The 19,809-nt window shown below is 34.7% G+C and overlaps 2 protein-coding genes across 3 annotated transcripts; one reads left to right on the top strand and one right to left on the bottom strand.

The window, feature by feature from the left end:
• The first annotated feature begins 1,589 nt into the window (after positions 1-1,589).
• Positions 1,590-15,647, top strand: LOC104118672 (uncharacterized). Of its 2 annotated transcripts, XM_009629970.4 has the most exons (18): positions 1,591-1,886; positions 1,973-2,069; positions 2,165-2,218; positions 3,112-3,167; positions 3,298-3,331; positions 5,097-5,169; positions 6,302-6,393; positions 7,175-7,249; positions 8,373-8,464; positions 8,860-8,989; positions 9,105-9,194; positions 9,532-9,597; positions 10,203-10,294; positions 11,648-11,713; positions 11,810-11,876; positions 13,724-13,812; positions 14,149-14,275; positions 15,081-15,647. In XM_009629970.4, the coding sequence occupies exons 1-18, from the start codon at positions 1,828-1,830 to the stop codon at positions 15,177-15,179; spliced, it is 1,458 nt and encodes a 485-aa protein (XP_009628265.1). In that variant the 5' UTR covers positions 1,591-1,827; the 3' UTR covers positions 15,180-15,647. The 2 variants fall into 2 exon arrangements, with proteins under 2 accessions (XP_009628266.1, XP_009628265.1); XM_009629971.4 differs by lacking the exon at positions 2,165-2,218 and having other exon boundaries at positions 1,590-1,886.
• A 794-nt stretch (positions 15,648-16,441) lies between these two features.
• Positions 16,442-19,001, bottom strand: LOC104118671 (scopoletin 8-hydroxylase). The gene is made up of 3 exons (XM_009629969.4): positions 18,456-19,001; positions 17,628-17,970; positions 16,442-16,930 (listed from the first exon to the last, which is right to left on the bottom strand). The coding sequence occupies exons 1-3, from the start codon at positions 18,959-18,961 to the stop codon at positions 16,679-16,681; spliced, it is 1,101 nt and encodes a 366-aa protein (XP_009628264.1). The 5' UTR covers positions 18,962-19,001; the 3' UTR covers positions 16,442-16,678.
• Between the last annotated feature and the right edge of the window lie 808 nt (positions 19,002-19,809).

Raw genomic sequence — 19,809 nt, 5'->3', positions numbered from 1 at the left:
TATATTTTGAGAAGATTTCCATAATTTACTTCCAGCTTCCCTCCCAGTGGCGGAGCCACCTTATAGGAAGGGCTGTCAAATAACACCCCTTTGCGGGAAGAATAACTGTAGCTAGGTAAAAAAATAAATTATATATATATATATATATACTATATATTGACTCCCCTTAATTTCCTGATATGTTTACTTTTATATATTTTGACACTCTTTAACAAAAATTCTGGCTCCGCCACTATTCCCTCCCTCTCTATCTATATATTAGAGTGAAATCAATATGTAAAGCAAGACGTATACGCTATAGTTCAGTACCTATAAGTGGTTCATATATGAATCGATTCAACTTAACGATACATTCAAACGTCAATTCATGTGTCAAATACGCTGCTAATTTTTGTGTGCTAGAAACCTATTTAGACAACAATAAACGTGCTTTCACCTTGAGCTTTCCTTTCAGTACTTTTTTCACGGCAAGAAAATGTCTTCCGGTAAATACTTACCCGGCCGTTTACATCAAACAAACCCAACTTATCATGATTAAGTTATTTATGTAGTGAAGATATACATTAATTAACAATGATTAAGTTATAGAAATGCATATACAAACACATGTTATATCCACAGTTATCGTGAAGTTAAGATTTTTAATTTAAAATTTTAGGACAAATAAGTACTGGCTAATCTCCAAATAGCATCCCGAGAATGACTACCTGTGCACTTGCCCCTTTCTTTTTTGTGAAAATGACACTGAGTAGCCACTTTTAAGCATGTTGTTTAAAATATATCCACAGTTTACAATGCATTTAAAGATTAGCCACTTTCGCTCAAACTTTATGACACAACGTCCTAGAGTTTAAACCTCAAAGTTCAAATTTCAGGATATCGTATCCTAAAGTTAGAAAAATTGTGTTTAGAAATTCGAATCTTATGTCTTGAATTTTAAATTAGTAGTTCATAAATTTAGAGTACTTAGTCCTGAATTTTAAATTAGCAGCTAAAAAATTGAGGACACTAAATCCTAAATTTTCAAATTCAGGATACTTAGTTATGAAGTTTGGGTGAATTGGCTAATCTTTAAATATATTGTAAATTATAAATATATTTTAAATAGCAGACTTAAAAGTGGCTATTGCTGCACTTCGCCCTTCTTTTTAGCTTTGGGCCTTTGGCCCATTCAATTTCCTACCAATTATTGCTGCGGCCTTTATGTTGTTGCATTTCTTCTCTTCTAGAGCATACAAGGGAAGATGGAATTCCAAAATTCTCATCTTGAGTATTCCCAAATGTATCAAAAAATTATGCTTCATTTGGGAATTAAAAGTGATAATATATAATGACCTTAAGTTGACTTACAATAATAGTTGGCTCTTTATAGCAATATTAATATAGTAATTTGAAAAATATAATAATACAACTAATAACCTATTATATGAGCGTTTTTTTAAATTTACTTAGATGAGCATTATTTTTTCTATGATTTTCGTTATATAAGGGGTTTAAATGATAAATTTTATAATATAAAGATCATTAAGTGTTTGGTTTAAGTGATATCCATCATATGAGAGATTTAAGGGTTTGATTTACAAATACATAGAATATCTGTAGTTGAGTTATATTATAAGGGGTAATTTGCTCAAAAAAACAAATGCGCAGTCGGGTCATGATAATAAATATGACGGCTCAATCACAGCCGTCGAAAAAATCACGAGGGGAAAATAAAATGACCTTGAAAATGGCGGGAAAAATCCACCATTTTTTCTCTGCACTTTGCTCTCTCACTTGCCCTTCTCTTCTCCACTGAATAACATTCATTTTACAGATAAACATATTATGGAGAAATACTTGGCTTCTTCAGATCTCTCTTCGATAAATCCTAAAGCCAGTAAAAGGTAACTCCTTTTTCTTTTTATTTATTTTTTAAATTTGGTGAAATTTGTAAAATAGAATAAAAAGGGATACTTTTTCTTAATTTGAGGTCACAATGGAAGAGAAGTCTAGTGGAATTAAATGGAAAATTTGATCGAAAGTACCAGCATGATGTTTCTGGGTTACTCATGCAATCTTATTCAGAGGTCAGTTATGTGTGTGTGTGTGTGTTTCCTTCAATTTTGACTATTGTATTTTAGTTGCTCAATTAATGTTTAAATTTTTTTGGTTGTTTTCTAAGGTTATGGCATTACCTCATACTTATCACATCAATGGAGCACCTTGTCAAACACATGTACTGTTAATCTATGCCTTTCTTTTAGTTTTCTTTTTGTTCAATTTGTTGCTAAACTGTTGTAAGTTTATCATCATGTAGTATAATTTTTGAAAAAGGTAAGATCAATTTTTTCTTGTTGACACTAAATTTCATAAGTTTTAATTAAGAAAGCTTGCTACTTTGCACAAATTACTCCTTCCGTCCCGGAGTTTAAGAGAAAGAGATCTTTTTTTTTTTTAAATTTGTGGTTTAAAACCATTCATAGATATTTTTGTAGCTATAAATCATCTCATTGAAGGTAAAATAAAAAGATTAAAGTTAAATTGCTTCTAAATATAGAAAAACATTTCTTTTTGAAATGGAAGTGCAACAATAACAACAACAACAATAACCCAGTGTAATCCCACAAGTGGGGTATGGGGAGAGTAGTGAGTACACATACCTTACCCCTACCCCGAGGGAGTAGAGAGGTTGTTTCCGAAAGACCATTGGTTCAAGAATGCGAACAAAGGCATTAAATCAATACCATCAACAGAAACTATAGAAATAATAACAACATAAGCACCAGAAAATAGATGAGAAGCAATAACAATAACAAGTAAATAAGGCTCGGTACTATGTAAAACGGAAGAATAGTGTAAACACAACATTAACCACCAGCAGTCTAAGACAAAACCCTATCAGACTAGTTTCTCACCCGGTACGAAGTAGAAAAATGCTCAACTAGCTCCTAACCTACAACCCTAATGCTCGACCTCCACACTTCTTATCAAGGGATATGTACTCAGAAATGGAAGTGCATCACATAAATTGGGTCGGAGGGAGTATTAGTGTATACTTTGACGCCCTTTTTTGAAAAGTTAAATATCTCTAATGCGGTCTTCGTCACTTATTCTTATGTGAGCTTCCAGGTGAACTGGTTTCTTGGTGGTGCTGGTTCTGACTATAGTCAAAATCCGTCAGGCGGGTACTGTCTTCTTTTGATTTGTTTTCATTTATTTGGTTGTTTGATTGATGGAGCAATTAAATTATTACTTGTGTCCGAGTCTTGTCTTGTTAATGGCCCTTCTCTTGATTTCATTTCTTTCTGCTTCCAGAGAGGGTATCTCAGCTTTGGAATTTGATAAAAAGGTAACTGCTGGATTATTAATCTTTTGAACTTGATCTGAAGCATTGTTATTTCTTTTTTCCCCCTCAAGTTTGTTGTGTTCTTCCTTGTCTTGGAACTATTTGGCTGCTATGATTTTTTGCTTTATCTCTTGGTCTTTTTTTGTTCTTCCAGTAGATGCTTTTTAAGTATGCTGCTATCTTGCATAGAATTTCAATTTCCGTCTCATTTCCATGTAATTACTTGGGAATTCGGATTAACTGTAAACAATGGCAAAAGAGAAGCTTCTTGTATCCTTGTGCATACTCATCAAAACTGAGAGAACACATCTTGTTCTACAGGCTGTTCAAGTTTGAAATTTGAGACAGCAACGAGATATTTTTTCTTAGTCTATATCATCTCATGCCAGATAGAATAACCTCTCAAGCAGTTGACCCTGTAAATCAGTGTTCCCCATATCAATCCAATTTAGGCAGAAATGGCCGACATGAAAGTTAGAACGTTGTGTTGGCTAAATAGAAGTAAGATATGGTATCAGAATGTTCTTCATCATACGTTATGAATCCAAATCAGGTGTTAGATCAACATAACTGTGTATTCCTGCGACAAGTTAGAGAGGCGAATAGTTTAATGCTAGTTATTAAATAGTTCAGTCAGTATTATTGGTTCTATAAGAATGAAATACATAAAACTGTTGAATTTTCATCTTCAGCTGTCTCAATTACATGACAAACTCAACCTTGATTACTGAGTCTGATCAGGATTCTACATAATTCGGCCACTTAGTTGTGTTGGTGTGTGCCCCTGACCCTGAAGGTCCATTATCCATACTGCTAAGCCAACACATCATCTGTTTGCGACTTGAAGACTAGTCATTGTCGATTACAATTTTGTTTACAATTACAATCTGTTAGCTGTTCAAACAGTTCTTCTTAACCATACTCTTCCCTTTCTCTAATACTCCCTCCGTTTCAATTTATGTGAACCTATTTCCTTTTAGGTCCGTGCCAAAAAGAATGACCTCTTTCCTTATTTGGAAACAATTTACCTTTATGCAATGATTTATAGCCACATAAAATATATGTGCCTCATTTTACACCACAAGTTCAAAAGTCTTCTCTCTTTTCCGAAACTCCGTGCCCAGTCAAATGAGTTCACATAAATTGAAATAGAGGGAGTAATAAGCAACAGGAATCTAACAAACTCGCAGTTAGAGTTCTTGTTGTACTTTTTTCTTTTTGCTGCTTGAGCAACACTCAGCATGCCTTTTCTCCCTTCAAGATACCTATTATACTGGGAGATGCCTATTACTGGAATTTAATGGTGATTGGTGAAGGTTTTAAGTTCTGGTGAATTTCTTATAAGCAGAAGATAGTAAACGTGGTGGAGCTGTGGCTCGGGCAGAATTGGTAAGAAAGAATGGGAAGACCATGGTAGTTAGCTGCTTTTGAGTAGGACAGCCAAATAAGAAAGAAGAAAAGGAAGTCGTGTGCGAAAGATGATGAGAAACTGTTAGATGTTATTAAGTTCACTGTATTTTCAATAGCGGGGATGTAGAGAACCATAAACTTCATTATGGATTTCTCCACCTCAATTATTTTAGTGTTGCATTTTTTGTTTTCTTAAGGAACTATCAAGGGAAGAGGTTTCTTTTCATAACCGTAGACAAACTTATAATTTATGCTTGCTTTAGGATTACCTTATCCTATGCCTGTCGGTCCCTTCTCTTAAATTATCTCCTTCTGTTCTTCAATTCGTCATATTTTATTGCATCTTCATTTTTGGCAGGGCGTATATCTAGCATCAGTGACTAAATCAGGTTGCTTAACTGTGCATGACTATGAGAGTCTCTATTGTGATGGTAAGATATAAGTTTCTTCATCATATGTATTTGTTCTTAAATTTATGTTCCCGAGAATTTGTTGTCTAACCATTCTGATCGTATTAAATGGGGTTGAGTGAACACAAGACTCTTTTAGTTTGATAAGTCTGTAGGAGTTGTCTGTGTTTACAAAGTTGGGCCTTATTCTGCTAGCCAGTTTTAGTGGTATACAGTATGAACATGCAGATTAAAAACACTGCTGGATTAGATTAGGTTAAGCTGATAAAAGATTTAAACTATGCATTTTCATGTGTAAATTTAGTTAACTCTGGAATTATTCCAGGTTTGTTTTGTCTACAATTTTTTGGGTGATGATGTGCTAGAGATATTTGACCCTTTGTCCATGGTAACTTTGCCAGAAAGCTATACCTAGTTAACAAAGTCAGCTTGACTTTTTTATGAGGATGAACACGAGAGAGATAGAAGGGGGAAGTAAGTGTTTACTCATCTGCAGTATTCCATATATAAAAAAAAGAAGGAAGGAAGAAGATCTTATTATCAGTCTTTATGGATCCTACAAGTAAGTTAGGAGAGAGTTTCTTTGGACGGGCTACTATAAGACTAGATACTTTTTATGTACTTGTGTCTGCACCCGAAGTCTTGGACATATTCTGCTGTTGAGTTGCACCCATTTCCTGCTAAAATTTTTGTAGGACACTAATGTTAATTGGAAGCAAGACAATTTCCCTTGCAATTATCCACAAGATCATACTATTCACTTGCTATCAAATTCATACTTTTATACTCACATTTAGTGATGAATAAAACCAACTCTTTTACCTTTCTTATATTGTGATTGTTTATGCATGCATTTTCCCACGGTGTAGGTGTTCCTAAGAAATTTATTCAGTGCTGGAATTCTAACTATGAGAAAGATCTTTCGAAACATAATTCAGCCTCCGCATCTCGAGTTGTTTAATGAAACAGGATAAATTTTTTCCCTAAACTTGCCACAAGTGCAGATGTTCGAGGATAACTGTTCCGGTTCCACGATAAGATCATGGATATTGAAAGATCAAACTGGACAAGCACTGCATGCTTTGCCTTTTGATGTAGTTCATTATTGAGCTACTTCTTACACAATGTTGTGGAATTTGAACACTTCATATAGGCTCAAAAGAGGATGAAACAAAGCAGTTGCTGCACATTTCTACTGGTCAACAACTTGATGTTGTTCGATGGAATGTTTCCAATCAAGATGAGGTTTGAGCACTTTCCCACTACAAGATTTTATGCATCGGAAAAGTTCAATCTTTCTTCAGTTTTTGATAGCTTAAATATCATGATTTGAAGTTTATCATTTGAAGTTGATACGGTATAGGAAAATTTGGTGAAGTTGTTGAAAGAGTAGTGCAGCAAGTAGAAAATGAGAAAAAAAGAAGATAAACTGAGTAGCAGTGGATCAATTACCAAGATTCTTGGTAGGAAAGCTAAGAACTTAATAGCAGTCTCAGTAAAACATAGGAAAAAGATAACCCAAAAGGTGAATAGAAAGCTCCAAATTATAATCCCTTAGGCCTTTAGTAAAATAATGCTAAATTTCAAGGAATACCCTTTAGTTAAGTCTATGTTACATAAACTCTTTGTTTTTTTAGATGTAAGTTGCACAGTCATGATGTGGTTATTAGTACTGCCTATGGGTCTTTAAATGATACCAAAGACCTGCTAAAACTAAAGATACTTGTGTTAGATTCATACACCAATGCGATTGTTACGACCTAGTCCATGTAGCCTAAATGTAGCTTAGAAACTCGTTAAAGAGTGCCTAAGACTAACAAAACACAATTTGATATTTAGGTTCAAGAGAATCATTTTTTGTCCGCTTTGCACCGCATAATTCTCTGTAGCTGATAGGAAAGTTTCCCTTTAAGATCTGTTTTTTTTTTTTCCTTCAAATTGATCAGCTTTTGCATCTTGTTCTAGCTGGAATGTATGACTTTTAGTTGGACTTTAGAATTAATACTTCTTATTTTTTCATTATCAGGTTGCAAGCACATCTATGAAAAGTTCTGAAGTATGTATATTTGACATTGGCTATGTATCCTCAGAACCTGTTGAAGTAAGTACCATCTTCTGTTTCACTAGAGTTTCAAATAATTACATTTTGTAATGTGGTGTCGCTCCGCTCCCTCCTTCATAGTTATCTACATTTGATTAGCCACAGGGCCCAAAAGTGTTGATGAAGTAGTTAACTCGTAATCATTGAAGCTTATTAACATAAAGTGGGTCTCACTTCACAAATAATGTGAAACTGAAAACACAGGAACTTTGTGGTTTTCTATTTGGTGAAGAGTGGCTGCTTTTCTTCTCCCCCCCCCCCCCCATTTTGGTCACTCGTAGTAATACGAGCAGAGAATAAAAGAATTGCTCTTTCAATCTGTCTGCAACTTGGCACATCTATGAGAAAAATAGAAGAAGTGTCTGGATTTCAATTTGATACCTTTTCCTGTGTTCCAGGGTTTAAGTCAAATTGTTACATAGGAACATTTCTGTTATCCTTATCTAAGCTCATCAGTTCAGAAGGCTCTGAATCCCTAGCGTTGGAAGCAGTTAATTTAATTGAAGGACCGTAGTTTGACAATTGGAGATGTTTTTAATTTTACCTATCAAGGTGTGAACTGATAAAATTGTAGGTTACTGAACTTTTACTTAGGACATGAACCTGGACAAGTGTAATTAGTTGTGTCATCTAGAGCTGGATCAACCAATTCTTCTCGGATTTTTATTGTGTTATTTGCGAATAAGTAATTAAACTATAAATTAGGCTGATAAAGGATCTTTAAGAAACCAGGCATTGGTACTAGTGTCTTTGAAGTCAGTCCACCATTACAAGGAAATTCCCTATAGCTCAGTCTGAACTCTGAAGAAGCTGAGAATGAGTGATCTGAGAAGTTATTTGTCTATGCTGGTTAAACTGACAGAGATAGATAATAACACAAGAACTATGTCAAGTATGCATAGAACTTTATCAAAAAAGTTTGCGTGGAACTCCCTGTTCATATAGATGCATATTATGCAGATATCTTTCATGTGCCTAATATTTTCAGCAAACCCAAGGAGCAAGTATTGTGGCTGGCTTATTTCTTTTGCTTATAGTACTTTTTGATAAGCACAAGAATAAAATTTCCTACTAAAATTTTTTCCTACTAAAATTTGTTCTTTTGCCTTTATAATTTGTGCAGGTGTTAAAGAAAAGGCCTACTATCTCCGTTCATGGATATAATGTTCATAAAGGTTTCTCTGATATAGCATTTTGTTCCAATGATGATTCAAGGTTAGCTAAATAGCCTTCTTTTAGCAGTTATTTCACTCTAGTAAATATATTTATAAATTATCAGTTGCTAAAAGATGAACTTAACTTTGGAGAGCCAATGCTAAAGCTAGGAAATAATGATGGAACTTCTTTATCGAGGCTTTAAGAGCTTTGGCTGTTCTAATTTGCCTTAAAGTAAGGCTAAGTTTGGTAAAGCATCAATTTTCTGTTAATTTTACATAATTTTTTGATGATGTACAACCTTAAACTATGTTTTTGTAACATGTAGTGTATATATATCTTTCCTTATTTTAAGTATAATTATTTAGTAGAGTTTTAGGTTTATAGTTCCCTAACGAAAAATTTTCCGCATTTATTTTAGGCCCTAATGAATAATAATATGCTTGCTTCTTCAGGTTGCTTGCTTCTGATGTTTCTGGTGTAATAAATATATGGGATAGAAGAGCGAGTGATCTTCCATGTCTTGAGCTAGCAACCAATTCTAGTAGTCCTCTTAACAGTATCAAATTGAATGCTGATGATCAGGTTACTATTCAGTTGGAATCTTCTTTAGCCATCAATAACTTTATAGCCTTGGTAAAGTAATTCTTCTTTTCCTCTTCCCAAGACTGTAGCATCTCATTGCTTTCTCTTCTCAAAGGTTATTTTTGGAGCTAGCAAGCAGGGGACCATCTACATGTGGGATATTCGTGGTGGAAGATCGTCTACAGCTTTCCAAAATAACAGAGTGGTAGTAGTATTCCGTTAATGTTCTTTATGCTAGGCTGCCAAGTAGCTCATGGTAGAGCATGTAGGAAAATAGTTTATTGCTTTCTTGTCCATATAGATTTAAATAGTTGACTAGTACAATATCCAATGCTCTTTTTTTCTTCCATTGTAAGTTCTCATCACTCTGTAGTTACGAACTTTAGTTGATCTAAAGAGTTAAAGGACCTCTGGTGGTTGGTGTTATATGTTATATTTATGCCATCAATAAGTAGAACATGAGAAATTAAATGATCTAGGGTTCCCGATGACTTGTGTAAATTCTTAATAAGTGTCTAATAGAGATCTTTTTGGTTTCCCAGATAAGTTATTCTCCTATAACAGCAGTGAAATTAGCATCTGAGCTAGAGAAAATTGCTTCTTTGAAGGTATGTTAACTTCTAAGTCATGTTAGCTAGCCATTGACTTTTTGCACAACTAAAGTGGCGTTATCTACTCTCTCCAATTTCACAAATATATTGTCATTTGTGATTCTTCTTGGTATACTGTTGAGTCCCACTGGTGTGGGAGTTTTGGGGTTGAGTTAGGCCCAAGGTCCATTTATCATGGTATCAGAGTCAGACCGACCCAATTTATTGTTATCGATGTTGGTTCCCCATTTATGTTGTCCATGCTCCAGTTTGTAGGCCTGGCGTGGGGGGGGGGGGGGGGGGGGAGTGTTGAGTCCCACATCGGTGGGTGTGGGAGACCATTTGTCTCCTTATATGGCCTTGCGTAATCCTCACCTCATGAGCCAGCTTTTTGGGTTGAGTTAGGCCCAAGGTCCATTTATCGTATACATTTGGTCGTGCCAAGTAGGGCATTGAGGTAGTATATTGCATGTCTAAAGCACATGGCAGATCTATCACAGACTGCTAGTTATCTTCTCTTTTTGGGAGGCTAATTATCTATTTTCAGATATTCTTATCTATAGCTTTTTCCATAATTTCCGTACACTTTTTATTACTATCTTATTCACGACATCACTTTACAGGCTCAGTCAAATATAGTTTCCAAGGAAATACACTCCATCGATATAAATCCATCTTGCCAATATCAACTGGCATTTCATCTTGATGATGGTTGGTAAGTTGGAAAGAAAATGCGTAGACTTTTATTCGTTTTATTTCTTGATGTATTTGTCAATCCAATGTGTTCAATTATACATTGTTTATTACAGATGTGACCCCTGTAGATTAGAAGCTTTGTCTTGGTTCTTCTTTCTTTCTCTCTTCTGTGGATATCTATAATCAAAATAGATGAGTAAATTGCTGGAAAAAGAAAATCATACTGTAAAAGAAGCAAACTAAAACATATTGATAAACATTTATATGACACTATGTTACCACAGTATAGACCTCAAAGGCCTGACATATATAATCAGTGACTCCTTACTAAGGGGGGAACATGTAGTTTCTTTCTTGGTCTAGTTATTGAATTTTATAAACTTATTATATTGCCATTTTAGCAAATTTTCGGATAATATACAGCTTTTATTTATGTATATTTCTTGTGATAAATGATGATTTCATCTATGAGAATTGATAGCTGATTATATGCAAAAAATGTGGTGCACGGTGGACTGATGGAAATGTTAATATACCTCGAGCTCATTTACCATTTGTCGAATTTTATGTTTTCACCCCTTCTATGCACATAAAACTCATTTAGAAAGGTTCTGCCTGACTCATGGCTGTTTTCTCAGAATAAAACATCCAGCATAGGACCTGTAACTGATTAGATTGCCATACTGCGTGCTTCTGCTGATTTTACCAGATCATTTTTGCTGGGCAACCCCTTGTACTTGTCGTATCAAGCAGCCATGAATATCCCATACAGGTCTCGAGTACACATGCTAAAGTGTGAAATTTTTTGTCTCAACATATACTTGGGTGCAACATTTGTTTCTTGGTCCTCACCATTTTAGCTGTTACTATCAGTGTTGTCAAAAGCGAAAAGCTCTAAAAAGCGCTCCAGGTCTATTGGGGCTTTAAGCACAAAGCGCAATTAAAATGTGGGCTTTAGTAAAAAAAGGCGCAATGATGGAAAAAATAAATACATATGTAATTCAAGAAGAAAGAGTAACAAATTCACTCATAATGTTTGACTTAACAACTGATGCACTTATTTTTCAATTATTATTGTTGTTTAGTACTGCTCTATCAAGATAGAACTTATGGGCAATAAGGCACACGCCTTAATGCTTTGCTTACACTGAAGCGCAGCTTAAGCGAGGCGAAGCGTGCTCCCTGAGCTTTTCTGAGCTTCAGGGCTTAAGCGCGCCTTAAATGAGCCTTTGACAACACTGGTTACTATCAATAACCAAATGTGACATACTACAACAATCTCACGCTTACTTGTTTTACTATTGATATACATATCACTCCTTATAAGTAATATCTTGTTAGATGAGTGTCATTGTTTTTGGGTTTTCTACAGGTCAGGTGTTTTGGATGTCCACAGTTTGAAAGTCACACATATTCATTGTCCCCCTCCACCCTGGCTGTGAGTACAAGGCCTTATCTTAGTTCACACTATCTCTAACTGGAGATTTGTTAATAACTTTTGACTTACATTTATTTGTCTTCTTCCTGAGCGTAGGGATGCCTTCAATGATTTGGCTAACTTACACTGCTTACGGAAACCTTCATGGCTACCAGCATATTCGGTAAGCTTAATCCTTCTGCTGCACATACTCTTTCAGTTCCGCCCGAGTTGTATTCATGCACATGATATTCATTTTTGTTGAGCTGGTTCTTTTAAAAAGTTATTGCATCCAAAATAGTGGTTTCTTTTATCTCTACATATATGATATATCAACCTGAAAAAAAGAACTTATATGATATACCAATGTTTTGATCAGTGTTTTAAAAGGCATGGGCGTAAGGCGAGGCGTTTTACATATGCCTCAGCGAGGCGTAAGCCCCGAGGCACGTATGGGTATTTAATTTTTAATATTTTATAAAATAATATAATTACAGTAAATATTTATAAACAAGTAAAATTGCATAAAAATTGAAGAAAACTATAAATATGTGAAAAATATATATATAGATGTGCTCCATCCAACAAAAAACTAGTCAAAACAATATATTATACGCTACTTACAAGCACAAGTAACTTGAGTCGAAAAGAATAAAGTTTTCTATATGGAGGAACAAAAAGGATGACTAACCTGCAATTGAACTTTGAATTTGCTGCTATGAAGGAGAATGGAGTTCTCTTTGTATTTGTAAAAAATAAATTGAATATTAGTTGCTTTTGGGAGATATTAGCAGACTAGCGGACAAGATAAAGAATTGAGAATGACCTTAAATTAGGGCTTCAATCAATAAAAAAGGTCTTGACTTTTAAATTTAATACATTTCAGTTCCTTTTTAAAACTTTTGAGTAATTACAAGCTGACTTTTGAGAATTTGGGTATTATATGAAGGACGTATTCAACAAATTTTGTTTTAATTTGAAAAAGTCTCTGGGGCTTACGCCTCACTACAAAAATGCACCTCAAACGCCCGGGCGTACGCCTCGAACGCCCGGGCATACGCCCCGAATTGCTGGGCGTACGCCTCTTGAGACTTTCGCCCCACACCATCGCCTCGGGACATTTTTGGTGCGCCTCGCCCCAGGGCTCGCCCCGAAAACGCCTTTTAAAACACTGATTTTGATCTCATACAACACTTGGCCATGCCAAATATTGGTATGGACAGGGGTTCTGTCTCTAATTTGCTATCTGTTTGAAAGTTGAGTGAATGAGTGGAATCAGTTGGCCTTTCTATTTTCTAGTGGTGTACTCATCAGTTTCCTATTTTAACAGGAAATCCTTTGGCATCGTTCCTACTAGAGTTCAAAAAAGTGAATAATATAAGAAAACTCATGAGAGTAGCAGGAGATAATAGTAGTTTTGTTTTCCTTTTTCAATTTAAAATTTTAGAACTTCAATAGCTGATTGTTTTCTTTTGATTCTTGACCCGAACATGGTGATATCCTGATCACCTCTCGGTTGATAAAATCATGATAGGGAATGCCGATAAAACCAGCTTCATTGCTTCTCTAATGTGGATGAAAGAAATTGATCTGTTTTACTTGACTGCATTAAACCAACATTGACACCATAAGAAACCAGTATTCTTGGTAGCTAGTTGAATTGTGCATGACGAAACTAGAGAGGAAATACTGCTATTTGGGGTAGGATTATATCTTAGTAAGTTGTTTCTATGTGTCTATAAGCCCTGTTTCAAACGCTGTTTTACAATGATGTCGATCATCCTTTTACTTTTATTCTTGCTTCTTTTTGGGTGGCTGCATGGGGGATAGAGGTAAAGGGAGAGTGCTTTATGAAGGCTGTTTGGAGATGCCACATGCTGTTCATTTTTGCATGGAAGTGAAATTGATGGTCCGGTTGTTATATGCAGCTTTCACTTCTTTAGTGTTTGATTTACATGTATGTTTTCTTCAAATAGAATCTTTTGCTGGAATGTGAGTTCTTATGTTCTACTGAAGTTGCTTTTGCTGCAGACTTATGTGGTTGGATCATTATCAAGTAACGGGCTCTATCTGTTGGATTTCTATTCAGATTGTAGCTCCCCTTGCCATGTGGATTTCAAGTAAGTTTCGGTTTTCTTTTCAGGATCATCTTTTTCCTTTGACATAATTGCATTAGATGGCCATAGTGTGGAATGTTTTCAGGATCATAATTGCATTAGACTAATTGCATTAGTCTCAACGTACTTGATGCAGACCTTTACATATGATTGCTTTGATGTCCATAGGGGACTGTTTTGATTTTATGTTTTTACTTTCAACGTACTTGATGCTGATTTTTAAACGTGATTGCTTTTGTGTCTTCGATTCTTAACTGGCCAACTTGACAAAATCTGGGGGACTCAATGTTTTTCATTTTGCTTTGAGAATACAAGCTTATATGGGCATTCTTCTTATAGTGAGGAGATGCAAGAGCTTTGCGGAGTAAAGAGCCAGCATAAGCAAAATCAGTTCATTCCAACATCTGAAGGTGTTACTGCATGTATTGCTCATCCCTTGACTGGAACCATTTTGGTCGGAACTAAGGTCTGTATTCTGAGGATTCACCTTACTTGATGGACCTTATTTGCTGGTTATGCTCAAAATACTTCCATATATATATATATATATATATATATATATATATATATATATATATATATGAAGCCTTTGTACCTCATGTCTTTGTAACGTACTCCTTTTGGCCCAATTTGCATTACATGAATTCTATGGTATGTTACAGAATGTTTTACGTCATGCCATTTATAATGTTTATTATATTTATATATACCACTTTCACAAGTTTCAAGAACTTCAAATAATTAATCATTTTCAAATTTGATGTTATGTTTCCTCTATCAGCAACCTTCCTTCAATTTTATTTTAACATTTTCTTCTACTGCTTTATGTAATATAAAAGTCACAGCAATATTTTAAAGACAACAAGGGTGCTACTGGCCACCCAATGCAGCAGGTAAGGGGCAGTCGGCTGTAGAGTCTAGTGCTACCACCTCTCTTTTGGATCATCCTGTGGTTTCTTTTAGATGCAGTTGCTTTGGAGGCAGCCGTGCCCTTAACTCTGCTTTGTCTGCCACGAATATAAGTTAATCTGAGACTCATTTTGGAGGGGATTTTGATTTTGAAAAGAAATAAATAGAATTTGAAATGCTTGTAGTCTCTGGAAACCTCTTATAGTCATTGTCTTATTTATTGCTTATATAATTAGAGTGCTGTTAAGGTATTGCATATTTCGAAACAGCATTCTGGAAAAAATGTAATTATATGAGCATACATTCCAATTTGATGCTAATTTTCTGTTCTAACAAGTCATTATTTCCTCCTATGGATGCAGCATTCTTCGCTTTTGGTGATTTCACAAACAGGAGGCAAGTCATTTCAAGGAGCATATGATTCTCCAAGTCTTGAAGGCAATCTCCGAAGCACCAGCTAAATCTTGCTCGCATGCTTATACACACATCTACCACACTTGAGTTGTTCTGTGGTGCATCGTAACAAGTGCAGCAGGAAAATTGACGGTGCATCAGCTTTAGACAATGTGTGAAGTTTGTGTTAAAAGGCAAGGTCTCTAACCACATATACTGTGGAAGTGTATGAAGGAGTGCTTAGAGGGGCAGGCAGATATTGTTCCAGTTTCTTTATGACTAAAAACAACATAGAAGAGTTATTCTCGGAACATGTTATCCGATCTGAATGATTTGCTGAAGTTGAAGGATCTCTGCAATCCTTGAGCAAGTGAAGGAGGTGAAAGAAATCTAGCCTTCAAGTTTATGCTTGTGGTGGCGTAAGTCGGCCATCCTCTTTCTTTCAACGGTTCAATCTTGTCTAACTCTTTTCATACGTGGCATTGAAATGAAAAATCCTTCTTTGGGCATATGATACAATGTTAATTTTAGCACAAGTTTACTCCTGTTCTTATTTGTTTACCAATTACTACTGTAGGGATGGATGTAGTATGTCAGCAGGATTGAACTATATATATAGTTAAACAAATTTATCAAGAAATATATTTTTACGAATATCTATACCAACTGACTTAAAATTTTGGATTGCCTTTGACATTTTCCATTTCTCAGTTTTCATGCTACACTTGACACTCTTTCCTTTGTACTTATAGCATGTGCATTCATTCATTATTGTGCTTTAGCAAGGTATTGGTTGCCTGCAATTTCCAGAAGTTGCACCATTCTCAATATTTGAAATAGTTACACACTCCTGCTTATGGGGGTTTTAAAACTGAGTTCTGTTCCAAATTGATGTTTACTTTGTATTATTCTCAAGCAATATAGTCTATTTTATACAATTTCTTTTTTTGGGGGCAAAGTGGTGTTGGGATTGATGACTAATTTCTAAATAACAGCCCTGAAAAATGGCTACCTGGTATCATTTCTACGCATTTAGGATCTGTCAAAGATTATGATATAGTTATGCTTTGCTTTTGACTTGAATACAAATAAAAGAAAAAAGAAAGGCGATCTTAACATCGAAAATAAGACTTTTTTTTGGCACCCAAGGGTATGGCCTAGTGGTCAATGAAGTGGGTGAGAATCATGAGGTCTCAGGTTCAAATCCCAGCGGAGGCAAATACTTGATGATTTCTTCCCATCTATCCAAGTCTTGGTGGATAGAGTTACCTGGTAACTGTTGCTGAGATGCGCGCAAGCTGGCCCGGACACCACGGTTATCCAAAAAAAATAAAAAAATAAGACTTTCTTTTGCAAAGATAAAGGAACACAAATAATGACTTCTTTTGTTTGTTATTCAAAAGAAACAAGATAGTCAACTTATTGACAATTTGCATTTTAGAACTCAAAAAGCTCATTACACTAAAAAACAGAAATGAATATAGCAATTTATTACACGTCAACTTGACAAGATGAACTCAAAAAGATATTATTTATTTCAGTTATTTGAACCCAAGAAACATGCAAGTTAAGCAGAATTATTCTGAGCAAAATCAAGAGATTTCTTTCCTTCATGAGCTTTTCCAAAAAAGTTTTGCATGTAATCACCAAACAAGACTTGTTTGTAATGAGCAAAACCATCAATTTCCACAAGCTGAGGCAATGGACCTATCTTTTCACTTGGCTTTGGTGTAGTAAACAGTGGAACTGAAACTCTTGATTCTGAACTTGTTGTACGAACTCTATGTTCAGCACTTTTGTATCTACCATTGCTTAAGATCTAAATCCAAAGCCAAAAAAAAAAAAAAAGTTAGGAGAAATAGTTTAAAATGTAAAAAATATTAGAGTCTATTTGCTTTGATCACGTTTAATCCAGTGTACATTTCATAATTGGTTCTCGAGGCATGATTAATTTTATCCTACACAAGAAATAATTCAAATTTCCAAGGGATAGTATAACGGACATGTATAGTGTGTTTGGTACGATGGAAATTATTTTTTTATGGAAAATGTTTTCCGATGTTGTTTGGTGAGCCAAAAAAAAATATTAAACATTAATCATTATACTCGCCAATCATATAGCATTTTGACGACTCTTTTAATTTGAGAACTAAAGATTAATAATAATGTCTAAGCGTTAGAGCAAGTAATATGAAGTTAAAGTCAAGATAGTTGTACCGCTCATAAGTGATCGAGGGAAGTTAAATTGTTTGACGGAAATTAAAATGCGTCAATCAAAGTACACTAGAAAATGACTTTTTCACGAAAAATATTTTCTTGAAAAATAATTATCGTTATACCAACGGACGTAGTTAATTTGACATATTTAGTAATTGTGAGCTATGTTGCACGGACTCTCCAAAATGTTGCCGCACCTGTATCGGATCCTCCAAAAATACACTATTTTTAGAGGATCCGACACGCACCCGATGACATTTTCGGAAAATCCGAGCAACATAGATATGGTAAGTACTTACTTGCATGGTATCTCCAACATTGATAACCAAAGCACCAGGAATAGGAGGAATTTCTATCCACTCATCTTTTCCTTCTTCTACATCTTCTTCAAGTTTAACATATAAACCACCAATTCCATCTTGTAGTAAAACAGTTAGAGTTCCCATATCTGAATGACGTCCAACTCCTACTGTTAGCTCTGGATTAGGGCAAGTTGGGTAAAAATTCATGTTAACCATTTTAAGTCCTGTTAATGATTCAAATCTTGTGTCATCTAGTTTTGCTCCAAGGTTTCCAAATAGTATCTCCAATAGTTTCCTCACCATTTTTGTTGATGACTTCAAGTATTCAAGAGCCACTTCCCTGTAATTTTGAGAAGAAAAAAATGTAAAAAGAGGATGTATACACATATATTTGATATGGTTCAACTTAATGATATAAACTAAAAAACAGGGTAGCCCGGTGTACAAGACATTTTACATTCATGCAGGGTACGGGAAGGATCGCACCCCAAGGGATGTAATGTAGACAGCCTATCGGCCCTACCCTAATGCACGCATTAGTGGTTGCTTTCACGTCTCGAACACGTGAATTATAGGTCACGGAGACAACTTTACCATTGATCTAAGGCTCTCCTTTAACTTAAATACACTAATAATATAATTTTTTTTACTTTATCAGTTGTAGCAGGTTGCATATTATTGGCTTCCCACATAGATTGGATATGAGGTTATTGGACTCTTTATATAATTTCGGGCAATCCTCATGAAATTTAATCGGACCAATACAGATACCGAACACCAAATGAAAAACAGAAAAATAAAAGAGAAAGTGAAGAAGCTTCTTACTTGCATTCATGAGGCCATTGTGAAAGTGCCTCATTATCATTAGTATACATCATACTAACATAATCTTTCCATTCCAAAGCCATTTCTTTTTCAGGTACAAAGCTAGTTCCATACTTTACTAAAGGACTTGGACTTACTCCTTTAAGATAAATGGCCTTTTTTTCAGGTGGTTGAGAAAAAAACTTATGAGCTGCATTTTTAAGTGATTCCAACAATTCCAAATTAATACCATGATTTATCACTTGAAAAAAACCAAGTGTTTCAGCAGCAATTGAAATATCTCTCACTACTTGATCATTTTCAGGTCCATTTAACTTTGATAAATCAATGGCAACCAATTCTTGGATTCTTGAATTGATGATTTTCTTATCAATTCTTTCTTTTGGTGGTTGTATGTATCTTTCTGGTACAATTTTAATGCCATTGTCTACAAGTCCCTTTACTCCATTACCCTTTTGGACCACAAAATCAAATAAGAAATTCCCATCATCAAAACTTGGGGCCATATTCTTGAAAAAAAATAAAAATTAATTAAAACTTGCTTTTGTCTTTTGGGTTGTAATTGGAAGATTTTGTGATTTTCAGTGAGGAATTTTGAACCAATTTATAGTAAAGGTTTTTGGTTATACTGAAAATGTTAGATATATAATAAGGTCAAGTTTGATTTTATATTCAGAAGGCAAGATTTTAGCACTTGAAGTTGTTGAGATACTATCAGTTGACCATTAAAAAAAATGGAATTAATGTAAAAGATTTTTGATTCTTTATCAGAAGGACAACATTGTACCGTTGTTTGAATTAGTTGAACACTGAAAACATATATATATATATACATAATCAAACATCTCTATAACAGTCTCGTTTGTTTTTACATTTTTGGCTACTATAGTGAAATATTGTTATAGAGGATACATATTATAACATAATATAAAAATCGGTTTCGAGAAAAACTTGACTTTTATAATGAAATGATTATAATATTTGGGACGCTGTTATAAAGAAGTCCGGTTGTATTGAATATTTTAGAAGACACTCTTCTTTGATTTTTTATTAGACAAAAACAAGATTCTAACCTTGTCTGTGCACTGACGGGATATATATTTTATACCATCAAGTTGATTTGACATATAATAACAAGTAACCTTTCAAAGAAAAGCTAGCATGATATGGTAATTTAGAAAATAGAGTAATAACGTGCTATAACCAATTAAATTAAACAGATTTTTTTGCACTGTCAGTGTATATTACTTAAATCCTTAGTTCAAACACAATCTACTGTAAAAAAAAAAAAAAACATATAATGTGTTTGTGCATGACAATCCTATGAGATTAAAGATTAATAAAGGCATGATTC

Source organism: Nicotiana tomentosiformis, chromosome 11 (genome assembly GCF_000390325.3).
Source record: "Nicotiana tomentosiformis chromosome 11, ASM39032v3, whole genome shotgun sequence".
NCBI lineage: Eukaryota > Viridiplantae > Streptophyta > Magnoliopsida > Solanales > Solanaceae > Nicotiana > Nicotiana tomentosiformis.
The sequence above is the reverse complement of the archived record's forward strand: the minus strand, read 5'-3'. Positions and strand labels throughout refer to the sequence as shown.

What these genes read in the sequence shown, in the direction of transcription:
- LOC104118672 (XM_009629970.4), top strand. Translation starts at nt 1,828, where the DNA reads ATGGAGAAATACTTGGCTTCTTCAGATCTCTCTTCGATAAATCCTAAA. An exon ending in CTTTGGAATTTGATAAAAAG is followed by an intron (nt 3,332 to 5,096) that starts GTAACTGCTGGA and finishes CATTTTTGGCAG; the next exon opens with GGCGTATATCTAGCATCAGT. An exon ending in AATTGAATGCTGATGATCAG is followed by an intron (nt 8,990 to 9,104) that starts GTTACTATTCAG and finishes CTCTTCTCAAAG; the next exon opens with GTTATTTTTGGAGCTAGCAA.
- LOC104118671 (XM_009629969.4), bottom strand. Translation starts at nt 18,961, where the DNA reads ATGGCCCCAAGTTTTGATGATGGGAATTTCTTATTTGATTTTGTGGTC. An exon ending in CAATGGCCTCATGAATGCAA is followed by an intron (nt 17,971 to 18,455) that starts GTAAGAAGCTTC and finishes TCAAAATTACAG; the next exon opens with GGAAGTGGCTCTTGAATACT. An exon ending in ATGTTGGAGATACCATGCAA is followed by an intron (nt 16,931 to 17,627) that starts GTAAGTACTTAC and finishes CTTTGGATTTAG; the next exon opens with ATCTTAAGCAATGGTAGATA.